Source organism: Barbatula barbatula, assembly GCF_947034865.1.
Source record: "Barbatula barbatula genome assembly, chromosome: 24".
Lineage (NCBI taxonomy): Eukaryota > Metazoa > Chordata > Actinopteri > Cypriniformes > Nemacheilidae > Barbatula > Barbatula barbatula.
This window is the reverse complement of record NC_136787.1, coordinates 18144067-18166034: the sequence shown is the minus strand read 5'-3', so window position 1 is coordinate 18166034 and position 21968 is coordinate 18144067. Positions and strand designations below refer to the sequence as shown.

Here is a 21968-nt window from a genome sequence, read left to right as displayed (position 1 = left end):
GTGAAACTCATGCTTTATTATTAGTGGGAGGGATCTGTCAAAACTATTTCTATGACAAAACATCAGGATCACAACAAATAAACCAGAGTTTAATCAGTAATGACTGACTAGTCTTCACCACATAGAATACAGGCCAAAGTAATGTTAACACTGTAAAATAAGGTTGTATTTGTTAACATTACGTTTACATTTACACTCATTTAGCAGATGATCCAAAGCTTGCAGAGAGTTCAGGGAGCAATAATACAATAATATACAATACTGCTAATACAAAGTTTTCAACAAAAGCCAGATCACATTAGTAGCTAAAATGAACTAAAAAAAAAAAGAGTAATATAGTTTTTAATCCTAATATAATATCTGTTAATGTAGATACATGACGTGTCATGTTTTACTGAAATGATTCATTAATTCAAAACATCCTTTTGTGCGGATCCCAACCCGTATGACCAATAAAATGATGCTGCGAAGAGCACATACGCATTTCAGACTACACATAAAACTATACAGGTTGTGTCCCAATTGTCATTTAAATAGCTATGATAACAAAAGATTGAATTGTAGTAAACCACATACCTATATGTTTGAAGGCGTTTTATGTTTATTACTAAGCATGTGTCATGTGTTGGAATGCTTTCTATGTTTTTTTTCGATGGAATAAGCATGTGTCATGTGTTGGAATGCTTTCTATGTTTTTTTTCGATGGAATAAGCATGTGTCATCTGTTGGAATGCTTTTCCATTTTGTGCATTGCTCAGACTTGTTGGTTAAAACACATCATCATGTTCAACCTTAAAATAATATTTCTGCCGAGTTAATATTTAATAAGTCATAAATAAGAGAGCGTTTGTTATTTTTGCCTGACACATATTTTATTTAAGGAATATCTACAAAAAAATACAATCAATTCAACAAACATATTTCTTTAAATGACATGTGTTCAAACCGCTTGTAATGAACTGAAAACTCATTATATTCTGCTGTTGCCTTAAATTAGTTTTGTTACATACCACATAGCATTGAACAGAACAGTAACACCCGCAGAAGATTCTTGTTGATCGAGAGCACATCAATTACACTCAAAATATGGAAATCATTCCCAGTCGACAGATTTCACCGGAATGAAAACAGATCGTTTTTTGAAACGTCTGTCCAGTTTCTCCACCTTTATTAATCTTCCTCTTCAGCCACGATTTTCTCGATGGCGTCCCAGTCCAGTTTGCTGAGAACGCTGCCGGTGCTGTCAGAAAGAGCGTCGAATCCCACCAGATCTCTATGAGGGTCCACATCTGCGAACGCTTCATCATACTCCTCGAATCCCTAAACACGAGATCACATGAGCAGAAGATCATGACTGCTGTTACGTATTAAAGCAGAAGATACTGTGTTATATCATCAGCCCCGCAATCACCTGTTTGTTCTCTTTGTCCTTAAATCCCAGAATGCTGTTGACCTCCGCGGAGTCCTTAGGGGTCCATTCTTCCACACCTGTCTGAACTTTTACTGTAGATGGTTGGAATCCATTTTTAAGCTCTACGGAACACCACATGTGTTAAAATATGGACAAACATGTTCCTCTTATATTACATTTAACCATAAACATTTTCAAAACATTCTCACTTTGATGATTCGTCTTTGTTTCTTGTCTGGCTTTCAGATCTGTCAGCATCCCACGTCGTGTCACCTGTGATAACCGGTCACGGGGAAGAGCGCTCGCTAAAAACAAAGGACATCCTTAGACACCCAATTTAGTCAGCTCATGTCCCTCGTATAATGCTCTACGGAGTCTGAATATATCGTGCAGCAGTAATAGTGATGTGTGTGGGTTTTGTATGGACCTGGTCTGTTAAGCCCGAATCTATCGCTCAATGATCTGTTTGGTTTTGTTGTAGATTTCCTCTGAAGCACAACTGTTTTTCCAAGAGTGGACACCGAGCGTTTGTAATGTCCGGTTTGACCTTTAGGGCTTTTCTTGTTTCTCATCGCTGACTGACTGTTGCTCCTGAAACGCAATCAACATTGTATCTGCTGGTTTGTAAGACACTTTGCTTCACACTTCAGTTTGAGTTGTACTTCCTCTGCAGTAACAAACATCTTTTACCAAGTGAGATTTGTGGGATCTGACCTTTGTGGGAGTCTCTCTTGGGGTTTTGTGGGCAGGTTAATAGGTGTCGTGAGCAGATCGGTGATCAGACTGCAGGCGTCACGAGCTCTCCGTTCATAATGTTCCTGTTGAATCATCCTGAACACACACAACACAACGAAGTGTTAAACTAACATAAATGTGAATGTTTTTACGGCACACATGAATGAAGAATCATACTTGTCTCTTTCTTCTTTTGTTTTCTTAGTTGTTGCCAGATCTACAGATGATGGATTCTGCAAAGAAAATAATTATACAATGTTGTGTATCGCTTTAATTTTTACTGTTTCTTTATGAACTTTAACATGTTGAATATGAAGTCAGCCATCATCGCTTCATCACACCTTCCCTGTGCTACAGACATTTCTAGAATTTTCTGACATTGACTTTTTAATATATTTGTAAAGCATTTTTTTTATTTGCAATATACAGATACATCTAAATTAATGATATAAGCTCACTTGAGCTAAATATACACTTAAACATTGATGTTAAATGAAAATAAATATTACCACAATAATAAGCACCACAGAATCATACAACTGTTTTATTCAGAGCAAAAAAAAGACTGTAAGACTTTATCTTATTTATAAGGAAAGTGTCTTGAAATACTGTAAATATGGGGGAAAGATAATCTCATAAATCATCTCACATGTGTCAGAGGTGACGTGAAGGGTCTGTGCTCTTGTTCTCTTTTCTCTTCTCTCTCTTTGTGATAATTCATGGATCTTTCTCTCTGTTTCCTTCTCATCCAGATCCTCACATCTCTCCCCTCCTCCTCCATCATGACTCCTCCCTGCTTCACCTCTGACCTGCAGCTCAAACGAACAAATCTACCATCAATACATCACTCCCAGGCAGCTGTATATTAAACATGTCAGCATATCTCTATTTAGCCAAGTGAATCTCACCTGCTTGATTTATGAGCTTCTCTTTGAGAAAGCCCCAAAGCTGACCGGGACAAGGCCCCATCCCTGATTAACTCTGACAGGATGTCTTTCACATCGCTGAGTCCAGTCAGGCCGAGAGTCTCATCCGCCCGTCTGAGGAGAGACAAACAGACGTGTCAATCAAGAACACGACAAACTCAAAGATCTACAGACACAGTGAAAATCTTTCTTACGCTTCGGGATCCTCAAACAAAGAGTCTGTCATATCTGCAGGTAAAGAAACACCAACGCAAACATCCATTACACACGCGTAAACATCAAATATCAGCAGTGGTGTGGGTGTGTGTGTGATGCAGGTCACCCACCTCCATCCGTATCCTGCACACGCTGCTCTTGTTTCACTGAAAACAGAGATCATGTGAAACTGAGAACGTGGAAACTAACACCACGTAAGACTCTACATCGCTCAATATCACCGTAAACATGGAAATCTGAAACTGGATTGATACACGAATCGAAGTATGGAGATGAGTTTAATATACCTGCAGGAGGGGATTGTTCACCCAGGGAAGAGGACAAAATCTCTTCATCTGCTGGCTCCTGGATGGCCGCCGCTCCAGAATTCCTCATTGACGGGTTGTCATTTCTCACTGTTGAACCGAAACAGAAAACAACAAAAAAAGTGTTTAATGGTCCGTTTGATTCTATGGTGATTAGCAGCCGTTGTGTCTCAGTTCTCTAACCTTCTTGTGAGGTTGTCACATGTCTGGAATATGGTTTCCTCTCCACTCTGGGCATCATGACAGGGTTATGTGTTTCTATGGTGTTGACCAGCTGATAGGAAACGCACATTAACACACAGTTGTTCGCAGATGGACACATGATGACATGCCCTACAGCCTGACATGCTAGGAATCCATTTAAAACATAAGCTTTCCTGTAGCTCAGTGGTTAGAGCGCGGCGGTAGGTCATGGGTTCGATCCCAGGAACATACACTTTGGATAAAAGCGTCCGCCAAATGCATAAATGTAAAATTTTGGATGAACACTTATTATATGTCAGCCTCCAGCTTTAATGACCTCATCCTAAAAGAGCGACAGCATTTACAATATTCAATTGCATTTTTGACACGGCGTAAGCAGTCACGACACAGAAGATAAAGTGTGGATGAACCTCATGTTTGATTTGTCACAAGATTGGTCTGCTCTGTCTTAGGTCTACTGCCTTGTGTGAACTGTAATGAATCTCATACCAGTCTAGTGTTGGCAAACTCTTTGTCGATGTTATCAGCGATGTCCTGCAGTCTGGCGAGCTGGGCGTCCATCTCCGTCAGCCGCTCTGAGATCTGAGTCCGGGACATTGACACCCGGTCCAGAGAGCTGGAATGGATCTTAACGCCCGAAAGCACGCTCAGAGTAATGGGATCTCCGCCGAGGACATCATCAGCGTCCACAGCTGGAGGAGATGAGGATCTTTCAGCAAGACCTGCTGGAAATCATATGTGTTAAATGATTGCTATGATCTAAACTATTTACTTTAAGAATATATTTAAGTGAAGGTTAATTAATGAATATAAATGTTTACCCGGAAGCTCCTCGGTCGGTAATGTTGGCTTAGTGGTGATTGAGTTTAGGATGGGGACCGGGGCGGAGTTGACAGCACTAGCTGCCAAGAGGTGGAGCTGAGCAAATGAGGGCGGAGAGTTGGGGGCTTGGGACGTGGGCAGATTCTGTAGCAGAGAGTCATCAGCCAAATCGATCACGTTGATAAACCTTCTTCCCTCAGCGTTCTAAAAGAGAACAATATTTCATCCAACTTATGTTTAGTCGAACAGAGAGAGTAATGTATCAGCGTAACACTTACAATTTGTGTGTTTGAATCGGTGTGCCGGTCCGGAGATTTTTCTTTAGAGAAACGCAGATTCAAGAAAACGTCCGGAGGAACAACTGGAGCAACATCTACAAGACCTCCATTGCCAGTAGCTGTACATCAAACCATCATTTATTACAGGCCACAAACCAGCTTTTACGTCTTTTTTTAATAAATATTTAATTGTCAGTAATAAATGGAACATCATATTGCAAGGGTCATCCTATTGTTCATATACTATATGTATAAGCTAGCAATTATAAAGTTACTGTACATGTATTATGTACTTGCCAGTTATATTTTTACTTAAATTCGGGCTAGGAGAATGTGAAAAAGTTGAACCAGACAGATTAAGATGATCTGGACTTACAAGCACCGGGCATTATGGGAGATGAGGGCAGCAGAACAGATACGGCTTTATCGGTGATGGACCGAGATGGTTCTAGAGTAAATAGAAGCAGAACTTTTATATCAAACTGAAATTCTTCCGTGAGTACATTTAAAGTGTATGATTTTACATACTGGAACGCTGAAGGGAGGACATACCCGGTTCAGTGTTGGTACAGGCGTCCTGGATTTCAGGAGGTCTCTTCTGTGTGGAGGCGTATGCGTGGAGCTCGGCTGAGGTGGAATACATCTTATCCAACAGCATCTGTCCAGTTAATTCAGAATCCATCGTGCCTGAATTAAAAAGGGAACACGTAAGAGCTTAAACATACTGTGACAGACACAATAGGTCAAAAACAAAGTTTGAAAGAGGAACAGAGACTGGAGAAGAGTCGTGTGAGCTCACCTAAAGGAATGACATAACCATCATTCTGATCTGACACCTCTTCTGCAGGCTGAAGAATCTATAAAACACAATGAACATCACAATTATCTTATATGACCATTCAACATGGTACTGGTGATCTTGACGATTTACTTCATCTTAAATGTAGCTTTAATGTTTACTATAGCATTAATGGCTCACTGTAGCTTTTTGATTCACTGAATCTTTAATGATTCTCCGTAACTGTGATGATTCTCTTTAACTGAAATGTAGCTTCACCGTTTACTACAGCATTATGATTTTCTATCTGTATCTATTGATCCAATGCAGCATTGATGATTCACGGTCTCTTTATGATTCACTGTAGTTATGAAGATTCACTGCATTCCTTGATGACTCGCTTTAGCTTAAACAAAGCTTCAAGGTTTCCTGAAGCACTAATGATTCACTGTATCTATTGATTCAATGCAGTTTTGATGATTCACTTAAATGCTTTAATGTTTGTTGCTCTCGGTATCCAAATGCCGATTAAAGTTCTAACCTCCTCTGGAGGTATGATGGACTCCTCAGGTCTGAACGTGACTTTTATCCTCTCGTCCTTATTTTTCTCCTCTCTCCTCTTCCGTCTGATTGAGAGAACACAGAATCATTAGACACAAAACACATACCACGGTTCAGGGGTCACACACTTCAGTAAAAGAGAATCACCTCTTGCTGGACGGGCTGCTCGTGTGACTGTTCTGCACTATGTTGTCTGTTTTTAACAGCTGTAGTTTCCCATCAGCAATTGCCGTATGCTTCCCGGCGGCCCATCTCAACAGCTCCTCCAGAGGGATGAGACGAGGGGTTCGTACCGGGGGCGTTTTTATCTGCATCCCCAAAACATCACACAAACACCATTCAACTTACAGACATCACACAAGCCATGCAAAGATCAACGTGCCGGACACTCACAGCACTGGGCTCAAGATCAGGACCTCTCCGCAGCAGCTGAAGTCTGGGGTAGTGACCCGTGCCTGCGACACCCACATTGGCCGGCTTTGGCATGGTGGGTTGTGGAATGCGAGGCAGCGTCACAGTTCGTTGTGTGTCGGGGTGAAAACGCAGCAGAGGGAGACCCGCCGCTGGAACGGCTCTGTGAGGAGCAGGAGGAAAACGCAGAGGTTCTGCACTTCCTCCCGTTCTCTCTATGTCATAATGAAGGTGTGATGACGGTGGCGCTGATGCTTTGACCCACGTTCTGCTCGCTCTACACACAGGTGAGGGTCTTGACTGACCATGGGGGTTCGGACCCCAGGCCTCCTTCACCGGAACAAACATGGGAGGAGAGGGAGGTCTCGGATAATTTGTCTGTGGTGGTTGCAGCTGTAGAAGGCGAAGTCTGGGTGGAAAGGGAGTGGTTCTCTGCGCAGGCGTCTGTGTGCCTGCATTTTGCGCAGTGGTGAGCAGCCCTTGCGAGGTAGGGATGAAACTCCTGCCGTCTGTGTGACCGTCCTGAGGCCAGTCGGAGCGAATGGTCAACTGCTCAAGCTCCTTTAAGATTGAGCAAACATAAAACATCAGGATACACAGAAATATAAGTTAGTAGGCGCCCAAGACACCGTTACAAATCCTACCTGAGGTCTGATGGGAAGGTTTTGTTGTTCACCGCCATATCTTTGATTCAAAGCGGATGTTAAATGTCCCGGATGTCTGTAATCTTTCCGACGGTGATTGACCCTCTCTGCTCCAGACACTGGTGGAGGACCTTTAGGGCTGTCGCATGAAGCAGGCTGGATGTTCTGGGCTTGACCGTGTGTGGGTTCAGATCTGTGGTCACACGGAGGCGGTGCAGACGTCACAGCTGTCTGCGATAGCATCACATTAGATTGAAGCGGGTTGTGTTGAGACAGCGGCAGGTTTGAGAAGGACGCCCCCACCACTTGCATAAGACTCATGAAGTTGATCTGCTGAAGCTGAAAGAGACAACCGGGAAAACTGTAAATGTTTGGCTCAAAACACTCGAGGTTTTAATGAGACGAGACGTCAGGACTAAATCTATGGACCTGCACTAATCGGAATAACTCATCCTGAAGCAGCTGTCTGACGGGATCCGTCTGCGTCTCTGCTCCGTTGTGAGGTGGATCAGATCCGGGTGGGTGACTAAAGCTCTGTCTTTCTGTCTGTATCACGTGTGAAGACTGCTGGACATCTAACGCCTCGCGTCTGAGACCAAAACTCATACGATAAGAAAAAGAGGCTGAGGATATCAGCAAAAACATCCTGCATGAAAGAACAGAACATCATCTTCACCTGCGAGCTTCTACGTGAGCGTCCCTGTCCAGCGTTCCACGGGAGATGGGATTTCCCTCAGACCTGAAACAGAATACACAGACAAACGGAAGGTAATCTGATCGTCTGATAGGACGAGAGGTTTGTTTACATTCACCCTGGCGACTGAACCTCCGAGGTTCACCGCCTGTGTAAAATGATTATAATAATGGTTTAGATGCCGCGCACACAGAGAGAGCCGTTTCAAATAATTATGCTGCCTTCATGTACTCATGGAAACTCGATAATTCCCACTTCAACCTGGAATGTTTTTAATGTTACTAAATACTTTTTACGTTACTAAATTCAGACGTTACTTCCGGGTTGAAATGGGAATTATTACATGTCCGAAAGACAGCATTAGTCTTCAATGCACCAAGAACAATTCATGTTCTTCAAAAGCTTTACGACTATAAAGGGAATGAAATGTCTTGAACTTCTCCAAAATATAAATATTAAAATGCAGGCATGTTCTTTTCTTAAACAGGATTCGACATAATAAAGCTACAAACAACAAAGTAATCCAAATGTCTCGTGTCCTTTTTCTTATGTTCATGATAGAAAACGATGAATATTTGGAGCTTTTTTAGAAATGCTCATATGCATCTGGGATGGCATGACGGTGAGTCAATTAAAAGATAAAATATTTTCATATTTGGGTGAACCAGACTTACACTGAATCTTCTGAATGTTCATTTGTGTGAAGACCCTCCAGATCAGCCAGTGTTAACACCTGTAAAAATATAATCGCCGCATTTGGTTTGGTTTAATGCGATCTAAAACACGCAGTGGTATCTATCTGTGGTGCTCTAGATTCATTGTTCAGCACTCAATCACCTGATCTTTGGTTTCTCTGAGAGCTCTGTCCTGATTGGACGAAAGCCAAGTAGCCTCAGTAACATCAGCAAAACTACTTTCATCTGCAAACCAAACAAGACAGAAACTTTAGTGAGGTGGTTTATTGAAAAACAAAAAGTGTTATGTATTAAACTCTGAGATCTGATCTGACCATCTTCAGCCACAGATGACCGTCTGATCTCTCCTCTAATCTCAGTGACGTTTTTCTGTAAATCAGATATTACATCCTCCTCCTCAGACAGCTGACTGTCTGTATGATCCACAACATCTTCAACCAGACTCACGCTGCAGATCAAACGTTTACATCTTAAAATATTCAAACGTATAAATGTATAAAATCACATCACATCTGACTGGTGTATACTCACTCGTGGCCGTAGGTGTGTTGGGCGTCCAGGTCTGGCAGGATGGCGGGTGTTCCTGCAGATGCCGGGTAACACATGTCCACATTTCTGTCTCTGTCTTTTCTCCGGTCTGTGAACGACCGCTGTAATGAAGCAGGAGATGTTTTCCTCACGTGTACTGCAGGAGAGTGACGCTGCTTAAATTGCAAAGACATCATGACCTGTCATTTACAGCGATTTGGATCATGTGATCCAAATCATGTAATTTCCCCCTAAAGTTGCGCATCGGGCGACCCTGGTTCGATTCCCGTGTCATGGTCCTTTCCCGAACCAGCCCACTTCGCTTCATGTCCTCTCTTTCACAAAGCTGTACAATTAAAGGCAAGACGCCAAAAATAAATCTTTAAAATGCAAACTCACCTTAAAACCAATGTCATGTTCATCTGTGGCCAGCAAGGCGGCGGTGTACCTCTGCTCTAAAATTTCCAAAGCTGACAGCACTGCAGGTGTCGTTGCTTTGGCCCTTATAACCACAAAATCATTGGAGCCCTCCGACTTAATTCTGATTGGCTGAGGGAGGAGAACCCGTCTGTCCGCCCAGCGCATCATCCATTCCAACAGCCTGGCCAGATGTGGAAACCGGCTCTCCAGCACGGAGTCCAGCTGGACCTGAACATCTACTTCAGCAGGTGAGAGGATCTTAAAGGCCCAGGACTCGAACGGGAGAGAGCTTTGACTGGCGCTGACCTCTGAACCAATCAAATTCGCTTTAACCTCTCTGGACGTAAGCGCAGCCTGTCGGCCAAGCCCAAAAAGTCCTTGCTGCTTCCCGACACCAGGGAGAGCCAGAGCAGGCGTAGCGTTTGTAGCCATCTGGGCATTGCTTTGGACAGAAGAAGCCAGTCCAATTGTGAGGGGAGGTTCTGGGGTAACCGGGACAGTTTGGAAACAGCGGCCGGCCCGGAACAGAGGTAACCGTGCGCCGGGCTTACAACCAGTTTGATACCCGTCTCTCTGATGGCGTTTGAGTGTTGTTAGCATGTCAAAGGTCACAGAGTGCAGCTCTTTTTTATGAAGCTGTTTGGAGAAACTGCTCAATAACGGCAGCTCAGAGTCCTCACCGTCCAGACTGTCTTTCTCCAGCACATAGCTGAGAAACAACTCCAGAAAGAGTGTGTATGCTTTATCTTCCAGTTCAAACTCCCACGTCCCCACGGTGGGCAGGCATGTGGGCTCCACTTGAGTTGATTTTGTTCCTTCGGGTTCCAATGAGTTTGAGCTTTTCTTTTCTTTTTTCTCATGTGTGGATCTATCAGGTGAATCATTCGTCGGTGCAGACCTTGAACTACAAAAACAGAAAAAAGGTTGTTTTTTTACATATAAATGTTAAATATAGAGTATAATGTTTAACTGAAGCTAAATTAAAAAGATAGTACTGCAATTATTTTAATGTCTCTCCTGAGGTTTTGTTTTGTTGAAATTCAACAGACATTGGACTGAAATGACCACAATACATCTAGAAATGTTGATTTAATGAACATTTGGAATGGCGGCTTAATGTATTATTACTTGTATTACTATTTTTAAGCATACAGTATATTTATATAAACACAAATACATAGAAGACTAAAACATCAGAATTACCCGTACAAAGTCTTGGTCTGCAATTCAGGGGAAAGCGTCTCAGACAGAGTCTCAGCCGTGTCTCCATCACTGTGCACTAGAGGTCGCCCGCAATCAGTCAAAGTGCTGTCGCTCAAACTCGTCCCGAGAGAGAGACGCTTCAGTAGTGAGTCTGCACCTCCCCTCTCCTCTTCCTCCTCTCTCTCCCACAAGAACTGCTCAGCTGCGGCCAGGTGCTTCTCCAGACGCCGAAGCTCCCGTCGCCGCCGTCGCAGCTGATCTCGAATCAGAATCATCATGCTCTCTCCGGCAACATCTTCTCTTTGACTTCCTGATGGCACATCTGTGTGAACATGAGCAAATGTGATTAAGGTTGGTCGCTGAACTCCGTTTGGAGGAAATCGAATGTGCTCATCTTGCCTGCTGTGGTGTCCGACACCAACACAGGTCTCAATCTCTGCACTAGTGAGGTATACTTCTCCCGTAATGGCACGCGGACGGACTCCTCCTCTTCGGGGAACACTCTTGCCAGAGTTTCTGCCATCTAACCATTGGAAGAGAAGGACAGGCTTACAATTACACACTAGAAAACATCTACATAACTATATTTATCAGTAGGGCTGGGATTCTTCGATTTTAATCAATCTTTAATTTAAAGAAACAATATCGATATTTCATTTCATTTAGCTGAGTAGGGGGGTTTCCAGCCTATATATTTAAATATAGATTTCATATCTGCAAAACTAACATTTTAAATGAAATACTGGTAACTAATCGATATTGATTTGAAACCATTTAAATAAGAATCGAATCGCCAAAATGGTCTCAAATGTATCCGAATGTTAAACTATGGTGTGAGTGCTCCACACTTAATGTAAATGAAAATTACCACATGACTGGGCGGTAGTTCAGCCACCAGACTCAAGACTAAGTCTTGCACTGCTTCTTCAGCGTTCAAGAAACGACAGAAAGGCAGAAGACGGCATGCCCAACGCAAGGCCTCGACGCACAAATCTGCTACGCTGACGTCACTAATCTGTGAGGATAAAACACAGTCAGGAGGACCAGATCAGTTCAACAGGCATCTGAAAAAAGTATACATTCACTTATTCACTGCACCTGAGCGTCTTTCTGCTGGTTCCTGACACTTTGGTATCTTCTACAGGAGATGGTGAGCTGGTCTCTTGCATGAAGCATCCAGCAAAGGGCGCACAACTCTCTGAAACATACTGAAAACAAACAGACCATAAGCTTCACATGGATGCCAACTCGACCGCAGCTTGATCTACCCCCATGACCGATTTGGAGACACATACCTATGGTTTGCACAGTAACGCCATCCATGTCTTTCCTAGACCCCGATTGGAAGATTCCACGATGACTGGAGAACTTTTTCAGTCCTTCTGGAATGAATTCAACGTTAGGCTCAGACGCCTTCTTCCGGATCTAGTAACCCAAATCATTGATTCGGTAAATGACTACAAACGAGCAAACCGAAGACATGTTTAATGTAAAACAGTAAGCAGATGAATTGTCACCTTGTGTAGTAGATGTCTGCAGTGATGTAGTTTCCTGATGTACCACTGCGCCGTGGGCCGAGAGCTGTGTGCGGCTCTAAAGAGCAATAAAACCTTCTGTATCAGTCCGGAGACCTGACAGCGAGAGTCTCTTTCCAGATCTAGACACGCCAAACGCACGGTATCCTACAAAGAATAAAATCCAAATGTAATTTGCAGTATAAAGCAGTATGTAGCAGTCAAACTGAAGAAACATGCGTGTCTGATGTGTGTGTGATATACCTGTGTGTCTGGTGAAGGTTGTGGGCAGTACAGAGGGGGGGCAGGCAGATAGAACGCGGCAGGAACTAAAACAGGAAGTGATGTTGCTCGTTCCTTAGCTGATTCTAGCAAGCGTTTGAGAGGTTGAGAGAAGACGTCCACCTCGGCCATGACCGATGCCTTTAAGATCTCCTGCACAGATACCTGAAGCAGCTCCACATCCTCAAGGCAAGCTGGGTCTGAAAGGCAGACATCTTATTATAAAATCATAATTTACCCCTCAAACCAAGATCATTAACATCTAACCTATGTTTACCTTCAGACTCGACCGCTCGTCCCAGTAACATCTCCAGCTGAGCCTGAAAGATGACAGCGGGGTGCAGTTGTGTGGGAAGATGTAGTTCTCTCCATCGAAGACTTAAAATAACATACAAACTTAATGTAAAAATGAATGTAAATAAAATATGAATATAGTATGACATCATCTCTCTGGGAAAGACTATTGAGTTGTATCACAGACCTGCTCATGTATAAACGCTTGCTGCTGTAGGCCAGGCTGAGGGTCGCTGCCATCTTCCAGTCGCCCAAATGCTGCGCCATCCACGCAGCCTCTGGCAGCAGCCCGCCCAGCAGGAGGAGCTCTAGAGCGTAGTCCACCGTCCAAACATCTGACAGATGCTGAGAACGCAAGGCAACCACCACACGGTTCTGAGACAACTCCACAACACGCCTGCCTGCATCTGTGAAAGCAAATGCCAAGACCGACACTTAAAGGGATGATAGTTCACCCAATAATAAAAATTCTGACATTATTTATTGAGCCATTGTTTATTGTAAACCTGTTTATCTCTGGTGGAACATGAAAGAAGATATTATGAGAAATGTCTCCGTGGTTTTGTGTCAATGAGGAAGTCAATGAGAGTCAGTGTTGTTTGGTTATCAACATTCTTCAAAAAATCCTAAACAGAATAACCACATCACAGTCCCCGCAGAAAGAGTATGAGAAGTATGTTGGTGTACCGTGAGGTAAGTGAAGGGCGGGCAGCACTTCAACACTGTGTGGAGGCAGAATGCAGAGAGGACGGTTGGTGAAGTACGCCGCCATAAACCTGGCCAGAGACTGGACCACGGCAAGAGCGGCTTCACGACCCACTGGCCCTAAGAACCAGCCATCAAATACAGCGTCATCTACACAACATAGAGAACAGGTAAGAATTTAGCTAGTAGCTCAAATGTACAACAGCAAAGTGAATAACACTGATCATCTCTTCATCACAGCATCTTTTAGTGGGTGGGATATATTAGGCAGCAAGTGAACATTTTGTTGTAAATGTTAATGTGTTAGACATGGGCGGCCAGGGCTCATTGATGCACGGGGGGAGCGAAGGCTGGCCCATGTGGTATGATCCAAAAGACAAGCTAGTATGGTCAGAATACACAGTGCATCACAGTTTTTTGCGTATGGGGCTGCAAAAGGGGGACCAACACAATATTAGGAAGGTGGTCATAATTGTATGCCTGACCGGTTTCTAATGATGAGTGCTTTTGGGTACAATTCGACAAGAAATGTCACTTCTGAGACATCGTCTGAGTTCAACCCATATTGCCCTTAGCAAACATAATTTATTGACAACTGAAATGTGCCAAAAAGTTGATTTTGAGTCAGGTTTTGTCTGATTAATGTTTTATTTGTGACAGAGGAAACCCTACCAGCCAATCCCTGCATCTCTTCCTGATTTCCTGTATGTGGCTGCAGTTGTCGTGTCAGACGGTCACACAGACCCTGAGCCTCCCGCAGGTGATACTGGAACAGGTGACCATACAGAAGGGCCAGACAGTAGCGCGTCTCCTGATAACACGTGAACGGACCTGCTGTGAGACGAACAGAGGATGTAGTGAGTTTTGAATTATATGTGATCTGAAGTCAAAACAACTGAATTTAAGTCTGACCTCTCTCTCTTTCTGCACACAATTCAGCTCTCCAGACCCGAACACTGTCTGTATATTCACCTAAAATAAATAGCTCTTCGCCTGAGGAAAGGGAAGGAAGTGAAACATTACCACATTGCAAAATTCCCTTAATTTCCTCATTTTATATTTATTCTTTATTGAGGGCAACAGCTACCTGTGACATTTCGCAAGGCGTGGCTTTCCTCAAGACGGTCTCCAGCTGTTTGCAAAACCTTCTGCATTTCAGGTATAATGATTGACATCTTCTCACATTCAGGCTGTATGCCCTCATCACCTTTGCTTTTGTGTAGCATCATCTGGTATTTCAAAGCACGCCTGTACACGTCACGCCAAATAACCATCAATCTGAAAATACAAATTCATAATACAAATTCTGTCATCATTTATTTACCATTCAAATATTTTCAGAATCGTCTCAGTGGTTTTGTGTTCATTCAATGGAAGTTAAGGGTTTTTTTTTGTTACCAATGTTCTTAAAAAAAATATTTGTGTTCTGCAAAAGTAAGAAAGTCATACAAGTTTGGAATGACGTGAGGATGAATAAACGATGGAAAGAAAGAAAGAAGTTGATTGGTTAGCACCAAACAGATAAAACACAAATATATTAAACAAAATATCTACTTTCTGTACACTCAAAAATCAGAAGCACCTATTGGATGGCAGACTTCTGTCCCATGCTGTTGGTTTCATGGTCTCAGGGTTGATATCAGTTTCCTCATGTAGCAGCCGGACTGCAAACAAGTCAGAGGAACATAAAACCTGATCATCTTTCCCATAATGCAATGCTCTCGACTGGATACTGTAGGTCAGATTCACACTGTGAGACGCCTCCCGCAGGACGAGCAGAGCTGCGTCGAAGTTGTGTGAGGAAAGCGCTAAATCAGATGACGGGAGGAACATTTCAACAAATCGCCTGCTAAGCTCGACTGCGACGGGCAGACAGCTGCTTCCTCCGCAGCGTGTGGCGTCCCAGGGCAAAAATGACAGGAGAGTTCTAAGGATGCAAAGGGTGCGTGTCACCCAAGAACCTTTGTTTTTTCTGCTGATAAGGGCGCTGACCCTAAGAAGGTTTATGAGTCGGACGACGCAGGTGATGGTGTACTTAAGAAGACGCTCTCTCTGCTCAACAGTGCCTCCCAGAGACACGGCCAGAGCCCAAACTGTCAGGAGGTTCCTGTAAACCCTGCTGAGACCCTCCTGGACGGCTGAAGATGTTGGTTTTGGGTCTTCTGTGTGAGCATGAAGAGTGTCAAACATTGACGCAAACTCCAGCTTGCCTTCACTTTCCATGCGTGAGTGGAGACCATCGTCAGAATCATCGTCGTCTTCCTCACCCTAAAGAGACAACACTTTTCAAAATCACTGTGATGCACAGCCTCCGGTGGCGTTTATAAGCTACAGAGTTAATCGTCGGCTAACCTGAGCTCTCTCTGTATCTCCAGTGTCCTGCAGATACAGCGGTAGAGTAGAGAGAGGTGGTTCTGTCTCTTTAAAAGCCAACAGACTTCCTGTGAACATCAGAGTGGACATGGACTCCAGCCTGGATTTGACCTGAGGCTGTAAGACACAAACGCAATAAAATGCATAATTTAAATCCCACTCTTCAATGCAACCACATAAAAAAATGTTTACCTGCACATGAGATGATGACCTCATGACCCTGCGTATGTTCTCCAGCCCTTGAGCAGCGTCCAGCAGGAGAGCGCTCGTAATCGCAGTCGCAGACGGCCGTCTGGTCAGCCTGAGCATAGTCACCATGTAGCCATCAGACACGATGAGAAACGGTTGCCGTGGGTGACAGGTGATGGAGTAGCGCTGTCTCATAGGGTCACAGAGTGACGCACTGGAGAGAGAGCCATCTTGTGTGTGAAGAGGTGCTGGAGGTCTACGGGAGATAAATGGATACTTTTCTTAATTGTAGATTTGTGAGGACAAATTTCTGAGAATTTATCCCTTGTATGGTGTTCATGTTTTTGTTAGGTAGCATTATTTGGTTTTAAAATATGATATTTACTTTATCTCAATAACAAGATCACATATATGGTTAATACATCCGCGGATCAAATGAATAGACCATTCCAAAATTGTTTTTCAAATCAGCATTTCTAGATGTATTAGGCCATTCCATTGCAATTTCAACTAAATAAAACCTCATGAGTGGCGTTAAATCATCCATCAGAAAATGCGAAAGACTGACAGCACAAGACACATGAAGACAAAAATCAAGGTCATCACATAAAAAAAATATTTCTGAACTTTTCCTAAATACATGTACAAATATGACAAATTTTATTGTTTAAAATTGAATCTGAACTTGTTTTCTTTGCAGTATTTGAGGTTTGAAAAAAAGAGTATCTGACAAAATGTTAAATGCTCTCTCATTTGTAAAGCACTTTGGATGGAGATGTCTGCTAAAAGAATGTTAATGCACATTATACTCCGTGTCAAATACATCTTGGTTGTTAGCATCTAAACTGAAAAATGATCCATCCATGGTGTAAAATATAACTGTGACGTTGTTCAATGCCATTTGGAAAGTGTCGGCAAGTATCATTAACAAAGAAACCAATCAAATCACCTGTAGGTGACCAAGGGATGAAGAGGCAGGAACTGGGCGGGACCAAACTCAATGTTGCATCCAGTTGTGGACAGAGACACCAGTCCACCCAAACGTGCCAGCATGAGCAGAGAGCCCCTCTTTAAAACACAGACAAGATAAAGGCCTTCTGGTGTCCAGCTAACACTCCCCACCCAGTATGACCTGCAAAACATTCAGGGTTATTAGTGGGTGCAAACGTCCCTATCTGTTCGGCCTGTGGGCGTCTAGTGAATAATGTGTATATAAACTGTTTGTAGATGAGACTTTTAAAACACTTACCTCACATACTTGGCTGGAATATTGATCGCCTTAAGTCCACATCCTCCTAACAGACTAGAAACTGTGACAAAGTTCTGCGTGCTGACGAACAACACCTGAGTGACCTGTCAGACCCACACATATATCATCACATTCAGCATGTTCATGATGTGCTGAAAACAATGTACTGTACATGAAATGTTGTGACTGTACCCTTGGGTCCTTCTGGTTAAGGACTATCGCCAGTAATTGACCATCTGGTGATAATGTTGGAACCAGAGCTCCTCTGGACTTTACTTGTCTACACGGAGGCACAAGCTGGTCGAAGAGGTAAGATTTGGAAACCCAGTGTACAGTAAAAGCTACTGAACTGTAGGATAAAACAACAATTTGAGCATGGACAGCATTGCAAAATGAAAATAATATAAACCAAGTTCTCACCTGTGCTTGCTTTCCTTTATTGTCTTCCACTGAATATTCAGAAAGGTGATGATCAACTGCCCTTCAGCACTGAAGACAAACACGCTCAGACAAACGTCACCAACTGCCTATAAAACACCACAGGACATATAACACAAGCAATGAAACAGCCTCTGGGTCACAAGCAACTTTATTCACCTGATTCTTCACAAACACGCTATGAATCGACGCCTCTTTGCACTTCGGGGAGGGAAGCTGAGTGTTTTCAGGATGTGATATCTCACTCCAGAGTCCTTTGACTGTGATATCTCGTGGACTGCTAAGATCCTGAGGTGCCCAACATTCCCAGAGGAACACCTGCCCTGTTAGAGCTGCCAGGAAAACCCTCTGTCCATTCTCCGAAACCAGCAGAGAAAGACGAACCGTAGTTACCGTACCTGCATGAGACAAAGCCAGAGTTGTTTCTATAAGTTGTGTAAACAAACAGAACTAAAGCAGAAAGGTCTTACACAAACCTCTGATGGAAGAAGCCAGCTCATGAACGGCAGGGATAGCAGAGACCATCTTTAAGGAGTCTTTGTCTTTATTCCACAGAAACAGTTCTCCAGAGACCAGAAGACCCACAAGCCACAAACCTGCGGACAATATTACAAGAAACACAGCTGTCAGATCAATTTTAAGATTAGAAAGGAATAGTTCGCCAACTCGTGTCATTTCTAACCTGTATGACTTTCTCTTTTCTGCAGAACACAAAAGAAGATATTTTAGAAGTATGTCGGTTACTGGCACCCATTGACTTGCATTGGATTTGTATCCATACAATACAAGTGAATGGGTGCCAGCGCCGTTCGGTTACAAACTTTCGTCAAAATATCTTCTGTAGTGTTCTACAATAGAAAGAAAGTCATACACGTTTTACATGGTGATAGGGTGAGTAAACGATGACAGAATATTAATTTTGGGTGAACTTTAAGATTTAAGTGTAAGTTGGGCAACACTGAGTTACATCACGCACCGTTCGGAGAGGCGGACATGGTCACCACTCTCTGTAACAGTGGCTGAAGTTTCGGGGTCTTTTTTTTAGTTCGACCCGACACCAAATGTATTTCACCTAGGCGATTGTCATCTAATAGAAAAACAGCCTCTTTCTCCTGAAACGGAAGAGAAAATAACAACACGCGCTTATATTTATAGCAGATGACATTGAAGCACATCTACACCAATACATAATGACTTTCCGTCATTTGGAAACACATGGTCATACCTTCCCCAGCCAGCAAAATCTGGGCCATGGCTTTTTGCGCTTGATGCTGGATGACAATAACACCTCCAACTTCAACTCCATTCTTGGCATTGATGGTAAACATCGGAGAACATCCAAACACCATGTTTCTCCTTACGCTCAGCTTTATGGAAATAGTTTTATGAAAATGAAACATAGTCAGGGAAACAGGTAATGACAGGTACGAAAATCAGTTCGAGCGTTTAGATCACAGACAAAAAACGATCAAAGCCGCCAAATAAATGTGAATCGCCGGCATAACAACACAATACCGCGGTATCCAAAGACCATGTTTCTCCTTACGCTAAGCTTTATGGAAGTAATTTTATGAAAATGAAATATAGTCAGGGAACAGGTAAGTAAATCCCTTCGAGTGTTTGCATCACAGAAAAAAACAATCAAAGCCGCCAAATATGTGAATCGCCGGCATAACAACACAATACCGCGGTATCCAAAGACCATGTTTCTCCTTACGCTAAGCTTTATGGAAGTAATTTTATGAAAATGAAATATAGTCAGGGAACAGGTAAGTAAATCCCTTCGAGTGTTTGGATCACAGAAAAAAACGATCAAAGCCGCCAAATAAATGTGAATCGCCGGCATAACAACACAATACCGCGGTATCCGAAGACCATGTTTCTCCTTGGTGTATCACCGGCATAATAAAACAATATCGCGGTATTTATTGCTACAGAACTAAACTGATATATGTAAAGAACATGTAATGTATTCATGTTTTAGCATAAATTATTGTTATTATCGCGACGTAAGCGGTAAACCGTTACGTTAGCTACTGAATGCAACACAACACGCATGACGTACAAACACATCTGTGAGGCCATAAATCAATATTCCGGTTCTCTTTACACTTTACCATCATGCCATGACTACGACAAACGCATTTCGCGTCTGATTATTCCACTTATTTCTTTGTTTTTCGAATCTCCCTCCACTTCCGGTATTCTCAACAGCGCAAACAGCTCCCATGATTCCCGCCCCGTTTCCATGGAATCAGATGCGCTCGAGATCCACGTTTGAGACGAGGGCAGTCAGAGCGCATGCGCGAACACGGCTGGAGCGCGGAATGTGCGCATCTCTTAAGAAGATTTACTATATGATATAGTTTAACTCTGGAATCTGTAATAAAACCATCGACACTACACATTTACCATTATCTTACCACATCAAACATAGTTTAACCATGGTATTTATAATAAAACGGTCGTAATACAGCCCACGTGCAATCGTATATATTTGAATGAAACTATAATAATTTTGCTTTCAAACACTAATGAAAATAGTGAAGCGCAATACAGAAATACATTTGAATTGAATTTACCATCAATACATCAATCGTGAATGTGTGTGTGTATTATGTGTGACTATACGGAGGACCAAACCTGCAGAAATAAAAATAAAAATAATGAATAAATGAAAGAATATTAAATATTAAAAGCAGAAAATAATAAATTAAGGGGAACAAATCATATTTATAATTAATGATATTTATTTGATCAAGTCGTTTATTTTTTTTTATCGTCCTATTATCGCATTTATTCATGTATTTCTCTATTTATTAATTAATTAACTTTGAATATCTGTACCACAAAATTCAATGTCAATTTTTCCATATTGAGATTTATACTTCAATAAAATAAATAAGCTTTCCGTTGATGTATGTTTTGCTTATATGCAACTAAATGGAAAGATTGAGAAAATCACCTTTAAAGTTTTCAATCAGAGATGCTGTAGCAGGCTGTTGCTAAGAAGAAACAGGTTTGTTTTAATGCTCTCTACGGGCTTACGGCTGTAATGACAACCCGAAAGCTGAAAGTCTAAACTTTATACCAAACTTAAGTGGTTATTTCCCAAAGAGAAGGCCATTTTTGTTTGCATCCACACACACAAATAAAGTTTTGATCTATTTCAAATTGACTAAATATCTCCATGGAGCATGATGTTCACTTAATATCCTAATGATTTTTGCCAATCGATAATTTTGACCCATACAGTACAATGTATTGTTGGCTATTGCTACAAATATACTGCTAATAACCCTGTGGGTCACATGTACGTGGTCTATTCTATTGCCATTTTTCATAATACAATAAGTTGTTGAACATAACCACTAGCACAGATTACTTGACTACCAGGTAATTGTTCTGTAATCTTTGTGTTAAACACACGCCACTGCACCTTGTGTAAGATCTTGGTTCACTGCATTAATGCATAAATTACACTAGTGCTTCCAAGCAATTACCACACATTGCGAATTGATGACACTTCATTCCGTTGAGCCGTGACCATGACGACACTGATATTTGTTGATGATGTCATCAGCTTCTGGATTTACACCTTATAAAGTTCACAATCAACCACTTGAATTAAACACTGCGCTCCACACAAGCAAAGCAAACGCATTTCATTACTCCTGTCACTGAAAGAGAGAAGCGTTGATCTTGGATGGAGGTTCAAGACTGGATCGAATTATCCGTACGAGCTTTCTTCTGCTTCACCGGCATCATAGGAAACTTCTGGCTGGGTTTACGCTCTCTCCCCAAATCTAGACCTCAAGTGCGGACCAGTGACATTCTCTTCATCAACCTGGCCGTGTCCAATCTCATCACAAACTGTCTGGTGGACCTGCCAGAATTCCTGTCACACTTTGAGAAAAGCTGGCTCACGGGTACAGTGTATTGCGGAATGACTCAGTTTTGTCACGAAATCTCGGAAACCAGCAGTATCTTCACCACCCTGTTCATCAGCATGTACTGGCACCAAAAACTGGTGGGGTCCATCAAACGTGGCGGAGCGCCGGTGCAGATGGACAGCTTACGACTGGTTGCCATG

At 42.5% G+C, this 21968-nt stretch overlaps 1 protein-coding gene across 1 annotated transcript; it reads right to left on the bottom strand.

Annotated features, from left to right (window-relative positions):
- Positions 1 to 70: 70 nt before the first annotated feature.
- On the bottom strand, positions 71 to 20186 carry cplane1 (ciliogenesis and planar polarity effector 1). Its single transcript, XM_079448289.1, has 54 exons — positions 19993 to 20186; positions 19101 to 19242; positions 18852 to 18987; positions 18352 to 18471; positions 18035 to 18273; positions 17858 to 17964; positions 17630 to 17786; positions 17438 to 17541; positions 17138 to 17320; positions 16192 to 16444; positions 15979 to 16116; positions 15209 to 15894; positions 14714 to 14904; positions 14539 to 14619; positions 14299 to 14460; positions 13609 to 13776; positions 13109 to 13328; positions 12905 to 13005; positions 12610 to 12827; positions 12349 to 12513; positions 12127 to 12256; positions 11930 to 12039; positions 11700 to 11846; positions 11231 to 11354; positions 10832 to 11153; positions 9608 to 10532; positions 9212 to 9330; positions 8995 to 9128; positions 8823 to 8905; positions 8660 to 8718; positions 7968 to 8030; positions 7721 to 7880; positions 7292 to 7630; positions 6630 to 7208; positions 6384 to 6544; positions 6217 to 6301; positions 5697 to 5754; positions 5450 to 5584; positions 5274 to 5345; positions 4898 to 5016; positions 4619 to 4823; positions 4287 to 4522; positions 3777 to 3867; positions 3576 to 3683; positions 3399 to 3434; positions 3267 to 3300; positions 3055 to 3186; positions 2796 to 2955; positions 2324 to 2379; positions 2126 to 2242; positions 1839 to 2002; positions 1621 to 1716; positions 1412 to 1533; positions 71 to 1320 (listed from the first exon to the last, which is right to left on the bottom strand). Exons 2-54 carry the CDS (start codon positions 19188 to 19190, stop codon positions 1171 to 1173), a joined length of 9150 nt encoding a protein of 3049 aa, XP_079304415.1. The 5' UTR covers positions 19191 to 19242; positions 19993 to 20186; the 3' UTR covers positions 71 to 1170.
- Positions 20187 to 21968: the final 1782 nt, after the last annotated feature.

What these genes read in the sequence shown, in the direction of transcription:
- cplane1 (XM_079448289.1), bottom strand. Translation starts at nt 19,190, where the DNA reads ATGCCAAGAATGGAGTTGAAGTTGGAGGTGTTATTGTCATCCAGCATC. An exon ending in CATCCCTTGGTCACCTACAG is followed by an intron (nt 16,445 to 17,137) that starts GTGATTTGATTG and finishes TATCTCCCGTAG; the next exon opens with ACCTCCAGCACCTCTTCACA. An exon ending in TGTGCAGGATACGGATGGAG is followed by an intron (nt 3,301 to 3,398) that starts GTGGGTGACCTG and finishes CTTTACCTGCAG; the next exon opens with ATATGACAGACTCTTTGTTT.